The 24,356-nt window shown below is 45.6% G+C and overlaps 1 protein-coding gene and 1 non-coding gene across 2 annotated transcripts in view; both read left to right on the top strand.

The window, feature by feature from the left end:
* Positions 1-24,356, top strand: part of Shld1 (shieldin complex subunit 1) — a 60,434-nt gene that overhangs the window by 8,278 nt on the left and 27,800 nt on the right. Inside the window, exon 2 of the mRNA XM_051183323.1 lies at positions 127-311. Within this exon, the coding sequence (XP_051039280.1) occupies positions 131-311 (181 nt within the window). The 5' untranslated portion in view covers positions 127-130. The remainder of the gene's footprint in view (positions 1-126; positions 312-24,356) is intronic.
* On the top strand, positions 20,119-20,221 carry LOC127221672 (U6 spliceosomal RNA). Its single transcript, XR_007834468.1, has one exon. It is a non-coding gene; the product is annotated as a U6 spliceosomal RNA (small nuclear RNA).

Raw genomic sequence — 24,356 nt, 5'->3', positions numbered from 1 at the left:
AGGAGAAGAAATACTATGCCTTAGGGGAAGGGAGTGGCTAGTCTTCTGGACTCCTCAGGCTGTAATCTAGGGCAGCTCCTGCTATGCAGAGCCTTTGACGTGGAACTGTTTTGCTTTCCCTTGCAGGCCTATGGAATCTCAGGCAGACACATCCAGCATCGAGTCAGTGGAGAGCTGTACCTTGGACCTACCGACAGCATGTGACATCAGAGGTCAGGAAGCATCCCTGGGAGCCAGCCAGGGAGCCAGCAGCAAGTCTCTGAGTTCTCTGGAATCCCATTCTTTCCCTTGTTCTTCGACTGCTGATCCAGGTAATAAAGAGTTGAATCAAACTAACTTAAAGAATACAACAGATGGCAGAGACACAGGCATATGCCAGTTCCGCTTCTCCACCTAGGAGGAGTAAGTTTTTACCTTACCTAGAAAAACGCCTTACCTGGAAATGCAGCGGAGAAGGGCTTCAAAGAAGCCTTCCAGAATAACAGGGTGGTGTATAGAAACTGGGGGGTGCAGAGGTGAGGACCCAGGCCTCAGGGATCTCAGAGTGTGGGGTGATTCAAACACAGTGTATCTAGACAATGAGGACCAGAAAGGGATGCAGGTCTTTGTTATTCCTTCCGGGGCCCCTGCCTGATCTCTCTGCTCAGATGTGCTCAGTGGCAAGAGGAACACTTGATTTGACAGGGAGGGTAGAATGTGCTTTGTTCTTTTAAAGACTGCAGAGAACAGCAGTGCAGACTACTGTGTGCTGTGGGTGATGAGGATGATAGAGACAGCAGTGCAGACTACTGTGAGCTGTGGGTGCTGAGGATGATAGAGACAGCAGTGCAGACTACTGTGAGCTGTGGGTGCTGAGGATAGAGACAGCAGTGCAGATTACTGTGAGCTGTGGGTGATGAGGATGATAGAGACAGCAGTGCAGACTACTGTGAGGTGTGGGTGCTGAGGATGATAGAGACAGCAGTGCAGACTACTGTGAGGTGTGGGTGCTGAGGATGATAGAGACAGCAGTGCAGATTACTGTGAGCTGAGGGTGCTGAGGATGATAGAGACAGCAGTGCAGATTACTATGAGCTGAGGGTGCTGAGGATGATAGAGACAGCAGTGTGGGCTACTGTGTGCTATGAGAATGAGGATGATAGAGGCAGCAGTGAGGACTACTGTGTGCTTTTGGTGGCGCACATGTACACATGAGGACAACTGGCAGGAATCAGTTCTCTCCTCCTTCCACTATGTGGGTGCTAGGAATTGAGCTCAGGTCATCAGATTTACCTTCTGAGCCATTTTACCAGCCCCTGGTCTCTGGACTTAAATGAGAAACTTTTTATAAGTTCTGATTAGATTGCAGAGGTTGATAATTTAAGGCTAATGGTAATTATTGAGCTGGAAAGCCCATCTCTTGCCCCTTAATTATCCAATCTATTAATTATCCAATCTATAGTCAACAAACCTGGATTCAAAGTTTAAATATGCTAGTTGGTGGCCTGAACTTGCTAGGTAGACCAGGCTGACTTAGACTAACCTTGAACTCACAGAGACCCACCTGTCTCTGCCTTCTAAGTACTGGTATTAAAAGTGTGTGCCACCGTGGAGTCTCGTGTAGTAAAGGCTAGGCTTGAGCTTGCTATGGGAAGGAGGCTAAGCTTGAACTCTTGGTCCTTCTCAATCTTCCTCTGAGTGCTGGTATTATAAGCACATGCTACCATGCTTAGCCTCCTGTACTTCCTGTGCAAGAGCCTGTTTGGTTTTTTGTTTGTTTGTTTGTTTTAATATATCCACATGTCTGTTTGTAGGTAGTGGTAGTTGTGACTTTTCACCTGGTAGCCCTTCAGCAGATCCCTGACAACAGTTTCACCCTGCTCTGACAATTCTGGACCATTAGACAAAGCTTGCCTTCGCTTTGATCTCCAGTGCTGTCCCCACAGCTGCTGTTGTAGCCCAGATTCTTAACACCTCCAGTTCCTAAACCAACCAGATGTTGGTTTGTGTGTTCTGTATGGTTGAGAACTTCCTCTTCTGAGGAGTATTCCAACTGGACAGTCATTGGGGTAGCTCTGCAGTGGCCTATGACACCCGCACATACTTAGGAAAGAATGCTTGGCTCTGTTTAGGTGGCTTGTGCTTAGCTCCAAGCAGTGAGCATGAAGAGCTGGCAGGGTATGGTGGGGTGGAGTTTTGAGAGTGAACTTAGTAGCTATTGAGTTAGATAGAATCCAGGAGCTGACTATGAGTCTGGTCATGAGCTGAGGCTCAGTGGTACAGCACTTGCCTGCCATGCTCAAGGCCCCAAGTTCAATCCAATGCCAGAAAATTAAGAAAGGTATATTAGAATTCCATCAAATTCACCCTCTGTCAGCATCGCTAGCTGAAATCCAGGCATGAGTTGGCAAAATACGAGTAGAGTATACAGTGATGGAGTAGGGTGTCCTTCAGGCAGGGGCAGACACCTGCAACCGGTAAGCCAGTGGGCATCATTGAAGCCCAGCCATGAGATAGGCAGAGCACGGGGGACTTACCCACGGTGGGGTCACAGTTCTAACCACTGGAGGAATGGTAGGCCAGAGAAGACTGGCTTCAGGGTTCCTGTTCTGTTTTGTTTGCTCATTCATTTGAGATGAGGTCTCAGTCATAGCACAGGCTAGCCTGGAACATCACAGGAACACCTTGCAATGGGACCGGCACCTCTGCCACTTCATGTTTCACAATCTGCCAATCGGTCATGACCCTGGTTGATGGTGAAGCTTCTGCTTTCAAACCTACATAGATGATTGGCACTACACATCTTTGAACAGCCATTTGAAAAGTAAAGCTAATAACTTAATTTTAGACAAAGCTTCTTTCTATAGAGTTCTCTGAGACCCATCATCAAAACCATCTGTGTGCAAAACCACTGATTTGTTTATAGTCCCAGAAAATCTGCACTCTCCTTTGACATGAATTCATTTCATACTGAAGTCCACACTGAAGCACAGAAGTGTATTCAGCGATGTCAGAGGCTGGAAGCTGTGTTTCCTCTGGAGCTGTAGTTCTAGTTTCTGTCTGCCCTTTCTCTTTTCACACCAAATTCTGCTAAACATCAAGGAGAAGCAAAGCTGCTAGATGATGGGGGTTGTGATGGTCCACAAATAAACTAAGGCCATGTAGACATCCCTGATCCTGGACCACAGCTTTCCTATCTAATGTGTCTGCTGCTAAATCCTGAGCTAACAGATTACCAATGGTGCATGCGGGTCTTCATTCTGATGGAAGAACATGAATTGATCTTCTATGCCATTTACATGAATCAGATCTTAAATTTCTCCAGAACTCCAGGTGTCCTGAGCCCGCACACAGTGGAGGCTTCTCCAAACCCACCTGGTACAGGAACCCACAGAGCCAAGATCCTGTCCTTTCCACCTCTTCATCTCTTGATTGTTCCTCTTCCTTGGGTACATGGCCACCACCCCATCTACCCACAGGATAAAGCCAACTCTGGCACAAATGCCCATAGTCATGTCTAGGAGCCAAGCTGATGGAGCCTTCTTGCCCTCACCGGATGCGTCTAATCGCACACCACTGTTCATGCCCTGGAGGAGGCTGTTAGAGGTGAGAGTCTGTAGAGCGCTCTCCAAGAAACTAAGAATCCCAAGAGTAAGCCAGAAAAATCTCAAAGGTTTCTTTTGTTCCAGTCTGGTCTACAAAGGCAGGATAGGCTGGGCTGTCATCTGCCTTAATAGCCTTGTTTCTGTCCTGAGGTTACCAGTTAACCCCTTCTCAGGAAGTGCTGCTGAAATAAACAACCATTGCCTCACACAGGCACAGGGTCATGAAACTCCTCCCCACTCCTGTCCCGGTAGATAAGGCAGAGACTCATTGCTGCCAAGGTCTTCCTGGGACACATTTCCATCCTAGTGTGTGACTGTCTCTGAGATTATCCTTCCTCTTCTCTGGCAGCAGCCCAAGCTCTCCTGTAATCTGGTAGTTTGGTTATTTGTTCAAAACTCCCAATACAGCGGCAGTGCAAGTCTGAACAGCCCAGGAACACAGACCTCTGGGACTACTCGTCTTATTATGGTCCTGGACTCCTGTTTTTAGGCTGATCCAAACCTTAGAGCTTTAGCTGCCTGATTCCCTCTTCAGATGGTCTCCCTCCTTGATCAACTCCAGTTCACTCCATGGGCTGTTAAATGGGACCCACCCATCTCCCGACTTTAGATGTGGCAATGGACGCAAACTCCTTGCCTGTTAGATACTTGCTGTCCTGGCTGCAGAATTAAAGGGAAACACAATATGCAGGAGCAAAGAGCCATATTGAGTGATGAGTTGTCTTCATTAAATATGTCAAAGCAAGGTCACAAGGTTTCTTAGGGCACAGTCCTCTGTTCTGTTGTGGCTTGCTAACCAGGTAGGCCCTTAGCATATCTTCCCAGGGCCCACAGAACCTTTGTCCTGCAGATACCATCAGTGCATTCTAACACAGACCAGGGTTTTTTTCTGCAGTTGTTTAGACGTGGCAAGATGGGTGGAGGAAATCTTGGCACTTTCCTCAGACTAGAACTTTTGTCTGAGAACAGTGCTGGGAACTGGATTGCAGACAGCAAGCCTGAGTGTTAAGCACAATAAGTCTTTGATGATTAAAGGCCTTGCTGGCAGGTGGCTGTAAACTTTAACAGTGCTTTAATGTCCCTTGGGTTCTTTTTTTCTTTTTGGTGGTGGTGGGGTGAGTCTGTCAACATCCCTGTCTTCAAAGGTAGCCAGATAATTTGATATTTAAGAATAGGTAAATATGCTTTATCCTGTTTATAATTCATATGGTATTGCTTTGTAATTCTATAAAACTCCATTCCCATAATGAAACAACCAAAAGCCCTTACAGCCAGTACATCATAGAAGTTACATAATGGTGAACTGCTGGATTTGGGGCTGGGGAGGTGGTTCAGTGGGAAAGCACTTGCTGAGCGTGCTTGAAGGCACAGCACCCATGTAGAAAACCGGGTGTGGTAGCTGAGGGGGACCAAGACAGGCAGATCCTGGGGCCTTACTTGTCAGCCAGAGTAGCCATGGTTGTGAGCCCCAGGTTCAGATAAAAGATAAAGTGGGAGGGACAGGAGAGAGGGGTCAGCATACTCTCAAGTTCTATTCCCAGCATTCATGTCAGGCTGCTCTTATCCACAGTCATCCCAGGTCCAAGGGTTCTGACACCCTTGTCCAGTGCTGTGTGTACTTGCTCTTATATGAAAGAACCGGATGCCCTCCCCGTCACATACAGTGAAACATAAAATAAACTTGAAAAACTTAGGTCGAGAGCAATTAAGGAAAACACCAGATGTCAGCCTTTGGCCTACACATGTGCATGCATGGCTAAGTGTGAGTATGTGGGAGCACTAGTGTACACGCACACACACGTACACACACACACACACACACACATTCCCATGTCACTTTCTCTTTTAAGAGTCAGGTTGTATGGTAGATATGCAAATGATGTCAAAGAATCATTTTGACGAAGATATAAGCAATATCTAACCTACTGGCTAATGACACTTCTCCCCTTCCCATCCTCCCCCCACCTCCAGGGTGCAGAAAGAAAGGGAAGAATAAGGTAGTGATCATGAATGGATTCTCTGAGACATGACTGGAAACAAAATGGGTTTTCTATCACATGCCTTGATGGCTTTTATTTGAAGATTTGGTTTTTGTTTTGTTTTGTTTGCATGGCAGTGCATTCCAGCTTTGGATCCCTCGTGGCCCCCACCTGTCTTCCCCCTCCCACCCCCATTCCTTCCTTGCCTGTTCAGCCAACTACAAGGAAGGTTCAGTTCGGTAACAGGGTTTTGAACTCTGCCCTCTACTGGTGGAAGGCAGCTGTGGTTTCTATCTGGGAGTGTGTGTGATTGAGGGCAGTGGATTGCAGAGCGGTGGGGGCTCCTGGACTGCTGCCCTCTGCTCCACTCCTCCCTCTCTCCTCCCTCCCTTCTTCCCGTATTTCTGCATTTATGAGCTACAGTCTCACTACACAGACCAGACTGACCTCAAACTCAGATCTTCCTGCCTTAGGCCTCCCGAGTGCTGGGGTTCCAGGGCTGCTGGTTTTCAAGCGTGCTGTGCATTTCTTTGGGAACTACAGGCTGAGGCTTGGGAGGGATAGTATCCTAGCCTCCAATCTTTGCATGCTTCTCTTAGCTTATTTATACTGTGGGTCCTCAGGCAAGCCTTCAGGCAAGAGGAGTCTGAAGACCATCTGCCCCACCTAATCTGATTCCCACACTGGGAAAGCTAAATCTCAGTATGTAAAACCTCCTGAAGTCACTAGCATCCTGGAAACTATTTCCTGGTTGACCTTCTTACAGATGACCTTACCTGTCAGTTCCTTGTCCCTTTTAAAATACACTTAAAGCCAAGCATGGTGGTGCATACCTTTAATCCCAAAAGAGGCAGGCAGATCTCTGTGAGTTCAAGTTCAGCCTAGTCTACAAAGTAACTTCAAGCCACCCAAGGCTACCCAGTAAGGTCCTGCCTATAAATAGATAGATAGATAGATAGATAGATAGATAGATAGATAAATGCTTTGTATTTTAGAGTTCCGAATGGCAGCTCATGTTACTTATTCATTGGAGGTGGTGATGATTTTAATGATTCTTGAAAAGCTGGGGGATGATGCTGCCATCTGTAATGTCCTCCTCTGCTCTTCACTTGTGAATTTCAATGCCATCTGTGAGGACTAACAGTCTATAAAGGAAATCTCAGCAGATCTGAAAACCAAGTGGGGCTCCTGACACCAGACAGAGCTGCAGGGCGCTTAGATGCAGAGCCAGTGGGCAGAGTGGCTGCCTGCAGACACGCAGCTTTCCTCACTGACCTCTGCAAGGGAGCTTACATCCAGGACTGGTTCAGCTCTGCCTTCCTACAGTGCAGGAAAGACTTGACTGATGTAGTTGGCTGATACCAAGCCTAATTTCACAGCAGGCAGTAAGGGAAGCCAGTGAACGCCTATCCCTTATTGCACACCTACTCACTCTGTAGGTGCTGTGTCATAGGTGTTTGTGTGTGTGTGTGTGTGTGTGTGTGTGTATGTGTGTGTGTGGTTTTTGTTGTTGCTTTTGCTGCAAACCTAGGGTTTCCAGTTATGTTAGTCAAGAGCTCTAGCACTGTGCACCCTAGAGTCTTGTTCCTTTTGATTCTTAGAACCTCCCCCCAAAGAAGTAAGTACTGGTCTGACTTCCGTATCACCCTGAGGAAACAGTCTTGGAGAGGCTGGTATTGAGATTTTGTTTAAACAGTGCTGGAAAGCTGAGACTCCAATACAGGTCAGGCCAGATCTCAAAGGCAGGACTTAAAGGAAACAGAAACATGAGTCCTGAGGAAGGGCAGTGAAGTGCTAAGCCTTAAGGACTTCACAGCTTCCTGTTCCCAGCTCCTTCTACTAACTGCCCTCCAGTAGCAGTACTTCTCAGGGGCCAACCATGCCTCCTGCCTCACTTGAGACACACACACTCACACACATTCACACACACATTCACACACACACACTCACACACACAGACACACACACTTTCTCTTTCTCTCACACACACAACACTCTCACACTAACACACACACACAAGCCCCCACTCTATCTCTCTCTCACACACACACAGACACACTCTCACACACAGACGCAGAAACACACAGACACACACACACATTCACACACTCACACACACAGACACACTTTCTCTCACACACACACTCACAACACTCTCACACACTAATTCACACACACACAAGCCCCCTCTGTCTCTCACACACACATACACACACACAGACATACTATCTCACACTCAGAGATGCAGAGACACACAGACAGACACACACACACACATTCACACACACATTCACACAAAGACACACACACTTTCTCTCTCACACACACACTCACACACCTCACACACATTCACACACATAGACTCTCTCTCTCACACACACACATACAGACACTCTCTCACACACAGACACACACACTCACACACACACACACACACACACACACACACACACACACACACTCCTTCCCAGCCGTGCTCTGTGGACCAGCTTTGGAGAAGACATTGCTTTCCCAGTTCCATGTCACATTAGACAGGAACCACTGTCTTAGGTCAAAACCAGGAAACAATCAAAAACTTGGATTATAGCTGTTGGCTGGAAGGAGTGAAACCCTTATTTTACCCAGAAGACATTTTCTTACCTGCAACCAGAACTATTAGCACTTTGTTCTTTGAGGTTGCTCTTTGGTGCCTGGGTTCCAGCCCAGGCCTTTGTATTTTAGGCAAATGTCACCACTGAGCTGTCGTCCTTCCTGGAGCTTCTGAACACAGCTGATGACACGTTACGGAATCCAGCTTCTTGGAGCTTTTTGTATTCACTTCTGGGTTTCCCATGCCAGACTGGCAGTTGCCACACAGTGTCTGCAGCTTCTGTCTGCCAACTTAGGCCTTGACCCGTGAGTAGATGCTCAGGCAGCACCAGGTACTTAGGAGGTTCTCCACTAAGGCTGGACTGAATAAATGAAACTTGTTAAGAAAAGAAAGAAGGATTGGAGAGATGGCTCAGTAGTTAAGAGCACTGGCTGCTCTGAGGACTTGGGTTTCATTCCCAGCACCCACATGGTGGCTTGCAATTGTCTATAACTCCAGTTCTGGGGGATCCCACATCCTCTTCTGTTTTTGTGGGTGCTGCATGCACTTGGTGCACCGAGGTATGTTGATAAAACACCTGTACACGTAAAACTAGAGTTGTTTTTTTTTTTTTTTTTTTTTTTTAAGGTTTAAGGATACAATGTATTGGTTTGGTTGTAGTGTCTTGTTCATCAATTTGTGATTTTATCTGTGAGGGTGGATGACAAAGTCCATAAGTTAAAAGTGTAAAAGTTAAAAGCCTTTTACACAGGCCCTGCAGCTTTATTTAAACTGTATTTAGAAGGTGACTAGTCCAAACTTCCCTCTCTATGAACTCACATTTGCCTTTTTCCTTGAAAAGAGAATACTTGAGGTTGGAATGGTGGTGAACCCGTGTAACCCCAACGCTTGGGAAGCTGAGGCAGGTTGATGATGGTTTTGAGACTAGCCTGAACTATATAGTGAGTTGAAGGACTGTAGCAGGCTTAATTTTGGGCCACCAACCAGCTCTCAAATCATGACACGGAGACGTATTAGTTATGAATGTTCGGGGCCTTAGCTTAGGCTCATTTCTTGTTAGCCCCTATAACTTAATTTAACCTCTTTCTCATCATCATCTACATTTTGCCTGGGGGCCTTTTACCTTTCTTTCATTCCTGTGTCCTACTTTCTCTGCTTTCTTCTTGTCTGCCTGGCGGCTGCCAGGCTGACTGACTGGCCCCAGGGAACCTCCCTCCATCTCTGCTCTCCTCTCCAGCCTAGACTCCTACTCCTACTTATTCTCTTTGCCCTCCTGCCCTGCCTGTCCTTCTGCCTACCTAATGGCTAGCTTCTGCCTAGCTTTTTATTAGACCCATCAGGTTCCTTAAGCAGGCAACGTTGAATGCTAGGGCCCAGGCTTGGCTTGGGGTTAGGTTCTGACGTAGGGAAGGCCATCAATGCAAGGAAAAATTCTGACCACTGGGTGGATTGTGCTCAAGTGACCCCAAGTAGCTTGAGCTGTCTTTATTTATACTTAAACAGAGGTATTTTTTTTTCTACCAGGCTTACATGAGCAGCTTTATTATTGGCTCCTATTTTTGACTTTTAAAAAATACATCATATTTTTTGGCACCATCAACAGTGGGCTGGGCATTGCCCCATCAATAACTAATCAAGATGATGGCATATAGCCATCATGGAAGCATTTTCTTAATTGAGATTGCTTCCTTTCAGATAACTTTAGCTTGTATCAAGTTGACATAAAACTAGCCAGGGCAGTAACTTTGCCTTTTGAATAAAGATTTACCAAAGTATAAAAAGAAATCATATTTTAAGAAACACATCATAATCATTATAGAAGTCCCCATTGTTCCCTTTATGCTTTCCCACCCCCTACACACTCTTATTCTAGACACAGAGTTCAGCACGTTTGCACTAAATGTGAGTCAGACACATCCTGCTCTTACAGCACCGTGTCAGCTGGCAGCTGCTTGCAGTTATAAAGTTAAAAAGTAACAGACATGGGCACAATACTCCAAGGGCAAAATACTCAAACCAAGACAATTCTTGCATGTATGCAAGATATGCTTTTATATAGTTCCGTTTTCTACAAGAGGGTCCCATGTCTCAGTCTCTCTGTAAAAGGCAGACTTTGAGAAGACACCACCGCCACCCCCATTTCACTATACCATACTTTTTCTACAACTTAAGTTCCTGTATATGGTAAAGATGGATCCATCCATCCCACATTTTACATTGCACCCCCCCCCATTGGATCATACTAGATTCTATATGCTTGGCATCCAGAGAACTTACTCTCAACAAGTTGGCACTATGTCTATTCCTGAGGCTTTTTTCCTATTCTGTGAGTCATGGATAATGTTCCAGGCATTGTTTTCTCAAATGTACCTGCCCATCCTAGGCAGTCAGGTTGCTGTATATGAACAAGCTCTTGACTGGCTTGCTGTCCTACAGGACAGACACTTGCCTGCTTTCCCAACTCACAGCTGTCCTCTCCAGCATTTGGGGCTTTCATAGGTCTGCTTAAAACCCTTGGGGTAGCCATGTGTGAGCATGTGGGAATCAGAGACAGATGGATCTCTGATTTCAAGGCCAGCCTGGTGTAAATTGTTAGACCCTGTCTCAGAAATAAATAAATAAAATTGAAACGTTCTCACCTTCCTATGTGGGATGCAAGGATCAGACTCACTTGTTTATAACCCTTCACTTTGTGCTCACTCCGTGCTTAACTTAAATCCTCTAAGCATCATTTTCTGAACGAGTCTTTGTTTTTCATGACAAGCACTTCTACTGCTGAGCTGTTTCATGTTTTCCCTAAGATAACCATTTCTATCACATTCTAGCCCTTTGGGTCTTTTCCTGTTTATAAAACAATACTGTGGAGTAACAGCGCTATAAGGAAATGCTGAAAAGCCAATTTATCCATTTCTTCCAGCATGTCATACAGTTGGTTCCCCAAGAACTCTCTTTATCACTATTTTCTAACATTTTAGTTTTTGAGACATGGTCTTGCCATGTAGCTCAAGCTGCCTTCAAACTCATGACCCCTGCCTCCTCCTCCCATGTGCTAGGATTACAAACGTAAGCAACCAAGCCAGGGCTTCACAGAGATTGTTTCGGAGAGTGGTGATTAGAGAATTTAAGTAAAGCACTTGGTGAGTACAAAGTTGAAGAAGTTATGTACTGAGCAAAGCCACTTCTCATTTTGGGGACCAGTTTGGGGTGGAATTGGCTAAAAGTATTCCCAGGTTTTATTCAATAACATCTAAGCTGCTGCCTTGAACGTGTCAGTGTGTTTGACTCCACTGCCCTCTTGTGGTTGCTGTCCACATAGTTTTGAGCCTGGGTTGGCTCGGGGCGGGGGGTGGGGTGGGGATGGGGGACGACGACGACTACGCTTTAAGTGAGTTCCGAAGTAGCAACAAAAATAATTTTATGGTTGGGGGTCACCACAACATGAGGAGCTGTAGGAAAGGACCACATTAGGAAGGCTGAGAACCACTGCTTTAAGGGCTTTATCGCTTTTACCTAGTGTTCTTAGGCATTTGTGTGGGGGTGGGGGGAGTTGAACGCAGTGGGTAAGAGATGACACTCAGCTCTCGCACCACTAAACTCTTACATGAGAGACGCTTGTTATGGTTTCTATGTGAAATGTCACCCACAGGTTCCTGTTTTAACACTTGGTCCAGCCCAGCTGGTGGTACTATTTTGGGAGGCTTGGAATATTTGGGGGCCTGCCTGACTAGAACCCATTGCACCGCGAGCTCTCTCCCTGCTTCCTGATATGCTGTGTCTGCAAGCTCCTCCACTGACTGGCCTGCCTCAGCCAAAGTGTAGGGGGATTTTTCTTTGGGTTGCCATCTCACCAAAAAAAAAAAAAAAGGACACAGACTATTAATTATAAAAGCTCAGCAGCTCAGCCTATAGTTTAGGCTAGGCCCATTAGCTCTTATAACTTAAATTAACCCATTTCTATTCATCTATGTGATGCCACATGACTCGTGGCTTGTTTGTTTGTTTGTTTTTTGAGACTGGATTTTTCTGTAGCTTTGGAGCCTGTCTTGGAACTTAATCTGTAGACCAGGCTGGCTGCCAACTCTCCGAGATCTGCCAGTCTCTGCCTCCTGAGTGTAACAGACTCCTGGATTTTACCTCCCTCCTGAATATCTTGCTCCCTGTGCATCCAGCTGGGGACTCCACCTTTCTGTCTGTCCAGAAGTCCCGGCTATACCTCCTGCCTAGCTTTTGGCCTTTTAGCTTTTTTATTAAACCAATCACAGTGACCTATCTTTACACAGTGTAACCACATATCTAACAACAAAGGTATCCACCCCATCATGATGGATGGCACTGTCTAGAATAGGAAGCCAAAGTAAAGCTGTCCTGCCTTAGGTTGCTTGTGCTAGGTATTTGGTCGCAGTGAACAGTGCAACTTTCAGTGGTCTGTGATATGTGGATGCCTGCCTTGTGCTTCCTTCCTCCCTGTTGCACATGGTCTGGCCCCTCCCTTCTGCATGTCCCACTCCCTGGGGTGGCTGGGAAGCAGTCATTATTTTCATCCACAGATATTCAGCTTAACCCATTGCTTGAAGTTTTTCAGCTTTGCGGTGGTGCAAAACTGGCACACATTCTGTAAAATTCATGCTTCAAGTTTGAATTTGGATCTTCCCAGTGTGAGTGGTGTATAGTCTGCTGTGGTGTTGGCCAGTGGCAATGAGTGGTGGGGCCCAGTCAGTCCTGCTGGGACACACCCATATTCCACCGCATACTGTGTTGCTGATCCAGCATGTCCAGTGGATGTGGGCACCTGTGATGTATGATGTTTCCAGATCACAGGGAGTGTATTAATTAGGGGACAGCCCTACTGGAAGTTGAGAAACATATCTATTATCTGTAATTTATGTGTATGTGTCTATTCTAACCTTATGAGTAAGACATCAGTTGACAAACCACCTCCAAATTTATGAGGAATCAAGTTTAGCTTCAGAGAAACCAAACAATAGGATTGTTGTTGTTGTTTATGTGTTTGGGTGTTTTCCCAGCATGATGTCATTTTACTGTGTGAGTGCAGTGTCTGGGAAGGCCAGAAGAGGGTGTTGGATTTGTTTGGGAATTGAACCTGTGTCCTCTGGATGAGCAGCCAGTACTTTTAACCCACGAGCCATCTCTCCAGCACCCCCCCCCCCAGCAGTGGGATTTTGGTAGAAGTAGCCTAACAGTGTTATTCCAGGGGCTTTTGGGTTTTCGAATTTGCTGCAGTCCTCCTGCCTGCCCTCCCCTCCCCGCTGCGCAGTGCTGGGATTATAGGCATGAGCCACCATCCTGGCTCCCAGGTCTAGGACATCCTGCCTGTTTCTGGTCAAGGACTACATCATTACAGAGTGACAGGAAAGATGATTTCAGCCATCTTGCCCTATGGTGGTGTGCCGATCGGCCAAGACACCAGTTTTCCTTCCTTATATATGAGTTTTGTTTCTATGTACCCAGTGGGTTATGAACCGGGGAACCCAAGGCTAGGAAAAGTGCAGGGTGGTGGCAGCGATGGCTGCCCGTCTGCCTCCACCCTCTCCACTAAGATGACAGATGGTGTCTTGGATCTCCTCATACATGTATCTCACTCAGTGCATTTGGTGAGTAAATGTTTTCATTTGTTATTATTAATTATTATTATCATTATTTATTATAAATGATTATTCTGTCATTTCATTGATAGAGTCAGACTTGAAAACTCTGTTGCTGCATGTCAAATATTAGCAATTTAGTAGATTTTATCCAGGAATGTAAAGCCTAAGAATTAGCAAAAGACCTTCTCAAAAAATGTGCCATAAACACTTTAAAAAAAAAAAGTACTTGAAAGGCTGAAACAGGAGGATTGCCACAAGTTCTAGGTCAGCCTAGTTATCTCTAAAAGGGGAGAGGGCTTCCTCAGTGAAGTGCCTGTTCTGCAGATGAGAGATAAGTCCCAATCCCCACCCAGTACCCAGATAAAAGCCAGCTGCAGTTAAACACACTTGTCCTCCCAGTGCTGGGGTGGGGTCACAGGAGGACCCCTGGATCTCATCAGCCAGCCAGCTTAGCACACTTGTCAAGCTCCACATTTGGTTGGAGACCTTGTCTCAGAACACAAGGTATGGAGCTGGACAGATGGCTTAGCAGTTAGGAACACTTGCTGCTCATGCAGAGAACTGGAGTCAGTGCCCAGGACCCCATGTCGGGCAGTCAGAACCTGGAACCCCAACTCCAGATCTGATGATGCCCCTTCTGGTTCCATGGGCACCTGTACACCCAGCCCCATGTCCCTAGCCATAAACACACATTCATGATAAAAATAACAAAGACAAAATAGTGTGATGAACAGCTAGAAGACAACCGTGTGTGTGTGTGTGTGTGTGTGTGTGTGTGTGTGTGTGTGTGTGTGTGTTTAGAGTTCAGTTTTGTTAGGAGATGATTCTGGTGAAGACATTTGTTTTAGAACATCAGATTAACACCCCACACAGGAACCTAAGTGTGGCGTTTTTGCTTTTGTTTCTGAGTTGCTGTGGCACAGGGACAGAGCTGTGGCACTCTCCATGGCATTTGCAGAGCTGGAGGAGCAAATCAGCTTCTCATGAGAGGAGGTGAGAAGTGCTGGGGGCGGTCTTCTCTTTCCAAGGTAGTATTTATAAGTGATTAAAATGACAGCTTTTTAACAATTACTGAAGAACTAAACAGTGTCACTAAATAGGAAGGATCTGGCTGTACATGTTTGTACAAAAGAAGGGAACCTATGCAGTTCATTGAGATGGATAGGAGCCACAGTGTAGAGCAGCAATTCTCAATCTTTGGGTCATGACCACCTTGGGGTTGCATATTAGATATCAGATATTTACATTACAATTCATAACGGTAGCAAAATTGGAGTTAGGAGATAGCAACAAAGTTCTCTTATGGTGGGGTGGAAAACTGTATTAAACATGGAGAACTGTATTAAAGGGTCACAACATTAGAAAGGTTGAGAGCCGCTGGTTCGGAGTGACTCCTGAGAACATTTGTCTATGTGGTGTCATTAAGAAAATCCTTAGACAACCGGGTATGGTGGCACACACCTTTGATCTTTGATCTCAGCACTTAGGAGGCAGAGGCAGGCGGATCTCAGTGAGCCTGAGGCCAGCCTGGTCGACAAAGGCTGTCCCAGAACAGCCAAGGCTACACAGAGAAACCCTGTCTCAAAAACCACACCACACCACACACACACACACACACACACACAGAGAGAGAGAGAGAGAGAGAGAGAGAGAGAGAGAGAGAGAGAACAAGAAAGAAAATCTTTAGAATTAAACTTACCCTGAGCTCACAACTAACTTTCCTATTTTCCTTTATGTCCCAGTTCTGTGGTTAGATGAGTGAGTAGCAGCATCTGGCAGGGTATAGCTGTCACATGGTCACGGTGGCCTCTAGGACCACAGTCCAGCCTGCTCCCAGCAGCACTGGTGCTCTACCCCGGGAACTGCTCAGTGCAGCTGACCCTCTGCAGCTGCCTGGGATTGTTTCCTCTGTGACCCTACCTTTTACAACAGCTACATCCACCTCATCCACCTCATCCACCTCGTGGGCTGTGTAGATAACTCAAGTAGGGGCAGACTCAGCTCCCAGCAGTTGGGACTCAGTATTTTTGGTTGTTAACCTTGAGTGTTCTACTGGCATCTGGTAGGATGTTAACGTTCTTCAGTGTTCAGGATGGCTTCCCCACTGAACAGAGTTACAGTGAGGTCTTACTGTCACTGTTTTTCTTTTCTTCCTGTCTTTGTACTGTGCTTTTGTCAAAAATGTATGATTCATTAAAAGACTAACCACCCTAGACCCAGAGTAGCCAAGGGAACTGATGCTGTGGAGGGTGACACTGCCATTAATCAACGTGGCAATTAGTAGACAGGTGTTCCAAGCTCAGGATCACTTCAGTTAGCTGCAAGACTTCAGGAGCTACATAATTATGCATAATATATTTCCTGTGTGCATGTGAATGAGGGCATTCCCCTGTGCCTGCATCTACAGTGACTCTGTAAGTCTCCAACTGTCCTCACTGCCATTGCAAGTGTGTTTTGGGGGCAGGGTGAAGGTGGGCAGTAGGTGTATACAGCTGCTCTGTCCAACCTGTGCTTTTTGGAGTGCTATACTGCCAGATACATGAGCCTACCATCAAATCCTTGTCCAGCTCTGCAGATGTCCCGGCATTTAAGATCATCTCATACTGGGAATCTGGACATCGGGCTCCAAACAGTCCCAATGACCTAATGATAAGACTTCACACACCCACCACCGTTTTAACTTCAGCAGTAGTCAGCATCAGTTGATTGGCAATACACTTGAAATAAACTCTTACTGAGTGCTGATCTACACAAAAAGCAGGAGGAGAGGCAGACAGGCTTTCTCTCCTCTAATTAAAGACACAGAGATCGCAGCTTAGAGCACTGCCCCAGGCCGTGGTCTCTGTGACAGTTTTAGGACAGAGGTCTTCATAGTTCCCTTTAACTATGGAGCCTGTTCCTCCTGCGATCTCAGTAGGTCACAGGGCAGGGGAATCTGAGAGTGCAGGCCTATTCTCACCACACAGAAATCTCATGCTCTCTGTCCTAGTTAACTTCCCTGTTGCTGTGATAAGCACCATGACTAAAACTAGCCTGTAGAGGAAAGGGTGCATTTCATCTCCTCCTCCTCCTCTTCTTCTTTTCTTTTCTTCTTCTTCTTCTCTTCTTCTTCTTCTCCTTCTCCTTCTCCTTCTCCTCCTCCTCCTCCTTCTTCGTTTTGTTTTTTGTTTTTTTGGAGACAGGGTTTCTCTGTAGCTTTGGAGGCTGTCCTGGAACTCTCTCAGTAGACCACTGACTTGCCCCTCGTGGCTTGCTTGGCCTTCTTTCTTTATAAGTCTTTTATAAATCCTTCCAGGACCATTTGTCAAAGGGTGGCATGCACATAGTGTTGTCTGGGCCCTCCCACATCAACTGTTAATCAAGAAAAGAAGCCCTATTTCAGGCATTTGTCAAGAAAATGTCCCAAAGATTTGCCTATAGGTCAATCTGATAGAGGCATTTTCTCATTGAATTTTCCTCTTCTCAAATGACCCTGGCTCGTGTGAAGTTGACAAAAAACTAGCTACAATACTTCTAGAAAGGCTTCTTGTCCTTGTCACAAACTGGATAAAAACTCAGCTGCTGTAGATTTCTCCCACAGTCTCTAACACTGATTCCGAGCTGGTATCTCTGACACTGAGGGTTATGATGCTGAGCTGATCTGACACCCGTGGTACTGAGGCTGAGCTGATCTCTCTGACACTGAGGGTACTGATACTGAGCAACACAATAATAGAAATGGATGTGTCTGGGAACTGAAGTCTTGTATTAAATTACACTGCCTCTCTACTCTTCCTACCTGGTCGGCTGACACACCAGAACGAAGAGGCCAAGGAAAGCCATGACTCAAGCTTCCCTCTTTGGTCTGCCTGAGACCACGCCCAAGGGTGTGTGGCCACCATTACAAGTTCACTTCAAGACCGCTACAGCAGGTCTTACCTTTTCTTCTGTCTTTGCTGATATACATACATACATACATACATACATACATACATACATACATATATTTTTCCCTAAGGAAAGAGCTTTCACATATCCTGACAAATGTATCCTGACAAATGTGTCTGGCACTAGGAAAGTAAATTGAGGGTCAGGGAGATGGCTCCGGCAGGCCAAGGTGCTTGCCACTAAGTCTCATAATTAGAATTCAATTCCCAGAACCCACATAGGAGAAGAAAATTAACATCATAACACTGTCCTCTGACCTCACACACAAAATAAATAAATATTTTGTTAAAAACCCAAGAAAATAAATGGGTACATTTTCTTTTGCTTATTAAGTGAGTTCTATGATTAAAATGCCAGTTTTCTGTGGCAAGAGGAGAAAGTACAAATATGGGCAAGTGTACGAGGGCATTGGTTCTCCTGGAACTGGAGTTACAGATGGTTGTGAACCATCATGTGGGTGCTGGAAACTGAACTTTGCTGTAGCAATAAATGCTCATAACCACTGAGCCATCCTCCAGCCCTGAGAATGCGTATCTTTTTAAAGACAAGGTTTCTTGACCGTGAACTTGCTATACAGCGAGGGGTGATGTATTGTCTCTTGTAATCGTCCCCCTCTTCCAAAAGAAGACCCCATGTCAGTACTTGCAGATCAGGAGACCAAGCTTTTGGTGCGGAGACCCAGACCCAGAGGAGAGTACAGCACAGCACGGCTTCCCTCTGAGCAGAGAGCAGAGCACTGAGGTGCGCCTGCTTGCCGGGGCTTGCCTGCCCTTTGTGTTGATCGCATTCATTCTTGCTCATTTTTGCCAACCTGATCGACCTATGTGGCCCTCCCTTCAGCATCATTCCTCCCCTACAGACACACACTAATTTTAAAGTCAACATATTCTGATTGGAGAAGAATTTGTCGATGTTGTAGGTGACCTATCATTTCCGGCCCTAGCTTTGCTTAACCACAGTGCCCATCTTTGTCATCACTTTCGCTTCATGGAGTATGATAAGCAGTCAGCAAATCCTTCTTGACTTCACATGGCAGAAACTCACGGACTGTTAAACCTTTGTGGTTATGCCTGAGAAACCACGGAAGGCAGTGGGTATGAGATGAAGGGGTGTGTGTGTGTGTGTGTAGCTGAAGGTTGTAAGATTCTCTTTGTAAAATATTTACACAGATATTGGGTTGATTTAAAAAAAAAAAAATCAGAATTTGGGCCGGTGTGGTGGCACACTGCTTTAATCCCAGCACCGGGGAGGCAGAAGCAAGTAGGTCTCTATTGGTCTGAGGCCAGCCAGGTCTACATAGTGCCATCCTCTCTCTAAAAGATTTTTTTTTTTAAAACACAGATTTAATAAAATATGAGAAGTCACAAACCAAAGGGAGAGGAGAGGGGTGGGCTTTTTCTTGGCTTATTTTTCCAAATGAGGAATTAGTATCTTTCTCATCAGGGAGAAACCATTCCTGAAATGGATCGACGGCTTTGCTTTTAAGGCATTTCTCTGTAGATGTGGCGTCTTTCGCTCCCTCCTGGATGCTGAGTGATGTGGCCGGGTCTCAGGCTGTGGGCTGAGCTCCCGCAGTGCTCTGGCGCCCCCTCCTGTCCAGTCTGAGACAGCTTGTTTTCAGCTCTAGAGGAAGCTGTTTTGGGAGTTTCCTAGGGTTCTGTTTTTCTCCCATTTTATTCAGAAAAACGAAACATCTTTGTCCTCCCCGGCCACCTGGCCCCATCTGCCTCCAGCTGTCATAGTGAGTGATCTGCGCTCTTGTCCAGTTCTCTTTCCTGCCTCGTCACCAACTCATTCTCCTCCTCAGCCCCTGTTGATTGACCTGGGGTTTGTGATTGTTTTGTTGGTTTTATGAGACAGCCTAAAGTATTCCTGACTTTGAATCCTCCTCCTCCTTTTTACGTTTTATTTTTATTTTCTCTATATGGATGTTTTGCCTATGGTTCGTCAATGTACTGTGTGTGTAACTGATGCCCACAAAGGCCAGAAGAGGGTTGGATCCCTTGTGACTGAAGTTATTATAGATGGTTGTAAGCCACCTGGTGTGAGTCCTGTAAACTCGGGTCCTCTGGAAGAGCAGCCAGTGCCCTTAACTGCTGAGCCAGCTCTCCAGCCCTGCGTTTTCACATTTATATGCCACTACATTTTGACTTTGTAAGAAAAGTCTGCAATCTAATTTTCCAATTATCATAAGTAACGATGTGCATGTATTTCAGTAAGTGACTTTCCAAAAATCTTTTATTTTAATACACTTTTCTTTACTCGTGTGTGTATGTGTGTAGAAGGTCCAAAGACAACTTGGGGAAGGCGATTCTCTCCTTCCTTTGTGTGGGTGGCAGGTATTGGACTCGGGTTATCGGGCTGGAAGCGGGTTCCTCAACCATCTTAGCTATTTCACCAGCTCCTCAGAAAGTTTTAAAGTAGAAAAGTCAGTGCTCATTTTGGCAGCACGTATACTAAAACTGGAAGGGTACAGAGAAGATTAGCATGGCCTCTGAGCGAGCCATGCAAATTAATGAAGCATTTCATATATTTGAAAAGTGGAAAGGTTATTGCTTCATTTTAGCATGGTGTTAATTATTTTAGCTTTTTAAATTTTTGTTTTGAAGATATCTCCTCTGATAAGACAATAAGCATCCTGCTTTCCAGATACTGTCGGTACAGGAACCCGTTGTCAAGCATGGTATTGCCACTGCATGCCACACCACTCCCTGGAATTAAAGTGGCTTTGCCCTCCCACACATTTCCACCTCAGGAGTGTCTTCACAGACCATGTTGCCACTAAACAGTGAAGTTATTGGGTAGCATTTAAAGAAAACGTCTCTGAAATGCATACATTATGCTATGAGCATAATTATTCTATCTTACCCTGTATGAGCCTGCACGGGGAGAGTTCTAGTCTGGGGTTCACTGGAGGCTTGCTATTCCAGCCAGAAGATGCTGAAGTACCAAGTGTTGCCTCTTTCCTGAATTTTTGAGATTGGCAATGTAGATGATATGCTATATGCCAGGCTCAGAAATAAAATTTGGGTCATGTAGTTTCCATTCTGAGCTGGAGAACCATGAGGTTCTGGGGAAGTCTATCCAGTATGGTCCCTGCCACTTATATAAGGCCATTTAAACCTAAAATTCAAGGCTTTAGTCACAGTGGCCTATTTCAAGTGCTCCAAGAGTACATGGACTGGTGGCCACCACATTGGATGACTCATGAAGAACATTCCCATCATGGCAAGGCCTGTTAAATAAAGGAAACAGAGATAGAATTTTCTAACAGCCTAATGGGTTTTTCACAAGACTATTATTAATCTGTTATCCTTATTTGATGAATTTAAAAAATGAAAATAAGAGCACCTCATTCTTAGAGCACCTTTAAGTTCCTAACTCAGTTGGAAGCCAGAGATTTCCCATATACATGCTTCCTCACACACGTTTGGTGCTCCCCACAGTGTCATGCTTTTTACAGGCAGCAAAGTACAAAGGTCAGAGGTGTGTTCCCTAGGTGCGGTACAGCCTCTAGACCCAGACACATGTAACGTTATTTCAACCACTGTGTGACCGTTATGTTAGGTAACTTTCTCTTTACTGTGACAAAATATTCATCAAAAAGAATTTAAAAGGGAAAGGGTTTATTGTGGCTCATGATTTGAGAGGTTTCTGTCCATGGTTGCTTGGGCCCATGAGCTTGCTTATGTCCCCACAGAAAGCAGGACACTGTGGGCAAGGCCGTTCTTCCCAGGGAATGAGGGTCTGGGTAGAGAGAGGAGATCCAGAGGGCCAGGATAACCTTCAGAGGCCAGCGACTTCCCTAATAACTATTTGTCCCAGCTAGGTCTCACCCTAAGTACTCACAACCACCCAGAACAGCACTTGCTACCAGTGGGGCATAGGCCTTTAGAGATGGGGCCTGTAGGAGGTATTTCACATCAGACCACAGCCAGGTCACCCAGAGGAACTGGGTTCTGACTGCATCCTTCAGGGTTGAGCAGGAACCACTTCTAACTGCTGAGCTGCTCTCCTGCTCCCCAGATGCCCAGTTTTCAACCACGGACATTAAGGTTTGCTTTCTCCGGTTTGTTTTGGGATCTCTAAAGTTTGATGGTCTTCCTGGACCCTCGTATTGACATTGTGTTTCAGATTTACAGTGATTTGATTCTTGTGGGTTGTGTAGATGCTGCAGCCATCACTGGAGACCTTAGCTTTCCTGGAAAATCACAGGAATGCCTGCCTAATCATTTCCTTGGAAAGTACCTTATTGAGGCGTGTTCCTTTAAAACAAATCAACAGTTTGCACCTGTTTTTCTTGGCTCCTGTTCAGGTGAATATGTGGGTCACACTGACTGACAGGTGTTACCTGCCAGCTGTGCTTTTGCACATAAAAACTTAGTGTCCATGTAGTCATGGTAACACGCCTTTGATGATCAGTGAACAATGCAGAAATAGACTGTTCCCTCCAGTCCTGTCTACTGTGCATGGGACACAGTATGAGGCCATGCTGGGTGAGAGCAGGGTGAGGTCAGGCCATCAGTACAGCCAGCACTGTTATCTCACACCCACTAGGAGGCAAAGGCCCCTGGCGATGTTTCTAAGAGCTCATTACTAGATTCCTCATTACAATCTTGGCTGAGCTGGCACATTTGACAGCCCATGGTGCAAATGAGAAAGCTTTGGTTGTGACCAGGCAACAGTTTTTCTTCCCGTCTTTCTCCTTGAGGCAGGAAAGTATTTAATGGGGACGTTGTTTCTGATATTCGTAGGCATGCTCACTGGGCTCAAAGGGAGCCTGGGTTAAGATGGCAAGATGCCACTTAAAACAAATAGCAGGATGTGCCATGGGACTGTTACATCACAAGTAGTCCTCATTTAATTAAACACAGTTTTCATGAGCTTATCTGCTGCAAGAGACCTTAAACAAATTACTAGTTAGCATTTCAGAAATTAGCATCTCAAGCACTGGCTATTATGAATTTATTGGAGGGGGGGCTTTCTGCACCCAGAGGGCTTGATGGGGTACCCAGAAGGAGCCTGGACCTGGAGGAAGGAACTGTTACTCATAGCCTGGGCACACCTTAGAGGGTGAGGATGGCAGCCAGAGGCCAGCTGGCAACAAGGGGGATTTTCTTTGCTGTCTGTGGCTGTGAACTTGCTGTAGGTTCCTTTTTCCTGCTGTCTAGGTTTTTCTTTTGATTCTCTTGTTGGTCTGGAGTCAAGCCATTTATTACATGTAGCTAGTGACAAAATCCAACTCTTCATTGTTGAGCTCCTACAGGAAAAATTGCCATTTTATCTACAGTCTCGGCTGTCCTTCCTTGTTGAATAGCTATTTTTAGTATTTCTTAATGTTGTGAGGTTCCTTAGGAATACAACCATGGTTGTATAGTGGAGCTAATCATAATTTGTTTGTCTGTTTGTTTTGAGAAAGGTCCATGAAGCTGAGGCTGGCTTTTGAGTCTTCTATGTAGCTGAGGATGACTTTGAACCCCCACCCTCCCATCTCCAGCAATTTACTTGGATATTGTCATTAGTTGAGCATCACAACTGCCCATGTGCAGTTCTTTCTTGTCTCTGAGGTGGAATTTGTATAGGTTAGTGAGATTTTCCCAGATGACTTCACTTTAACAGGCTGCACAAACAGCCAGACTGTTTGGGGGACCCTTGTGTCTGTCCTTCTATAGCTCTGCTGGTCTGTGGGCTGATCACCCACTCTACCATGACCTCTGCATCTCTTTCATCTTGTATGACTGTTTCCATTCCCAGAATTCCCTACCTTTTTAGGCTGGAAAAATGTTGAGAATAACCACCCCAACTCGCCTCATTTCTGCACTTGCTCCCTACCTCCAGTCAGGCACTATGATAGCCAAATGACTGTTTACGACCTCACTAGGTATAGCTCATCTGTTGACCTTGCTGGTCCTTCTGAGAACTGCTACCCTACCATCTACTTGTGGGCAGACAACCATACTTCTCTACATTCCTTTATGGTACCCTAAAGTTTCCTGAATGAATGGGCAGGTGGACTTCCCAAACAAAGAAGATTAGAAGTGAAATGACTGGAGATAAATAGCAAGCACTCTTTACCTAACTAAGAATGAGATTCATCCTTATGAACAGTGGGGTCCCCAGAATTTTTATTACTCACGAACTGTGTAAGCAGGCTAGTCTTCATATCCCTCCCTAACATCCACATTTAATTTCTGCCATGTCCCCTCTAGATCTTTCCAGAGGGCATGGGGGCAGCCATTTTTGTGTTGCTTGTCATGGAATCTCCAGGTCTTAGAAACGGCAAGTAATTCGTGAGTATTTTCATTTATATTTCCTATTTGTCTTTTTGAAAAAATATTTTCTTTGGGGTATGTGTGCATATGTGCACATGTGGAGGTCATAGGATAACCTCTGGAACTGGTCCTATCGCAGTTCCAGGGATTGAACTGAGGCTTTTCCAGCAAGCACCTTTATCCACTGAGCCATCTCGCCCATCCTCATTAGTCTATTGTAATTAGTTTCTTTTTCTTTTTTTTGAAACGGGTTTTCTCTGTGTATCCCAGGCTGTCCTGGAAATCACTCTATAGACCAGGCTGGCCTGGAACTCAGTTTCACCTGCCTCTACCTACTGAGTGCTGGGATTAAAGGCGTGCGCCACCACACCAGGTTTTATTGTAGTTTCATAATTTGT

Source organism: Phodopus roborovskii, unplaced genomic scaffold (genome assembly GCF_943737965.1).
Source record: "Phodopus roborovskii unplaced genomic scaffold, PHOROB, whole genome shotgun sequence".
NCBI lineage: Eukaryota > Metazoa > Chordata > Mammalia > Rodentia > Cricetidae > Phodopus > Phodopus roborovskii.
The sequence above is the reverse complement of the archived record's forward strand: the minus strand, read 5'-3'. Positions and strand labels throughout refer to the sequence as shown.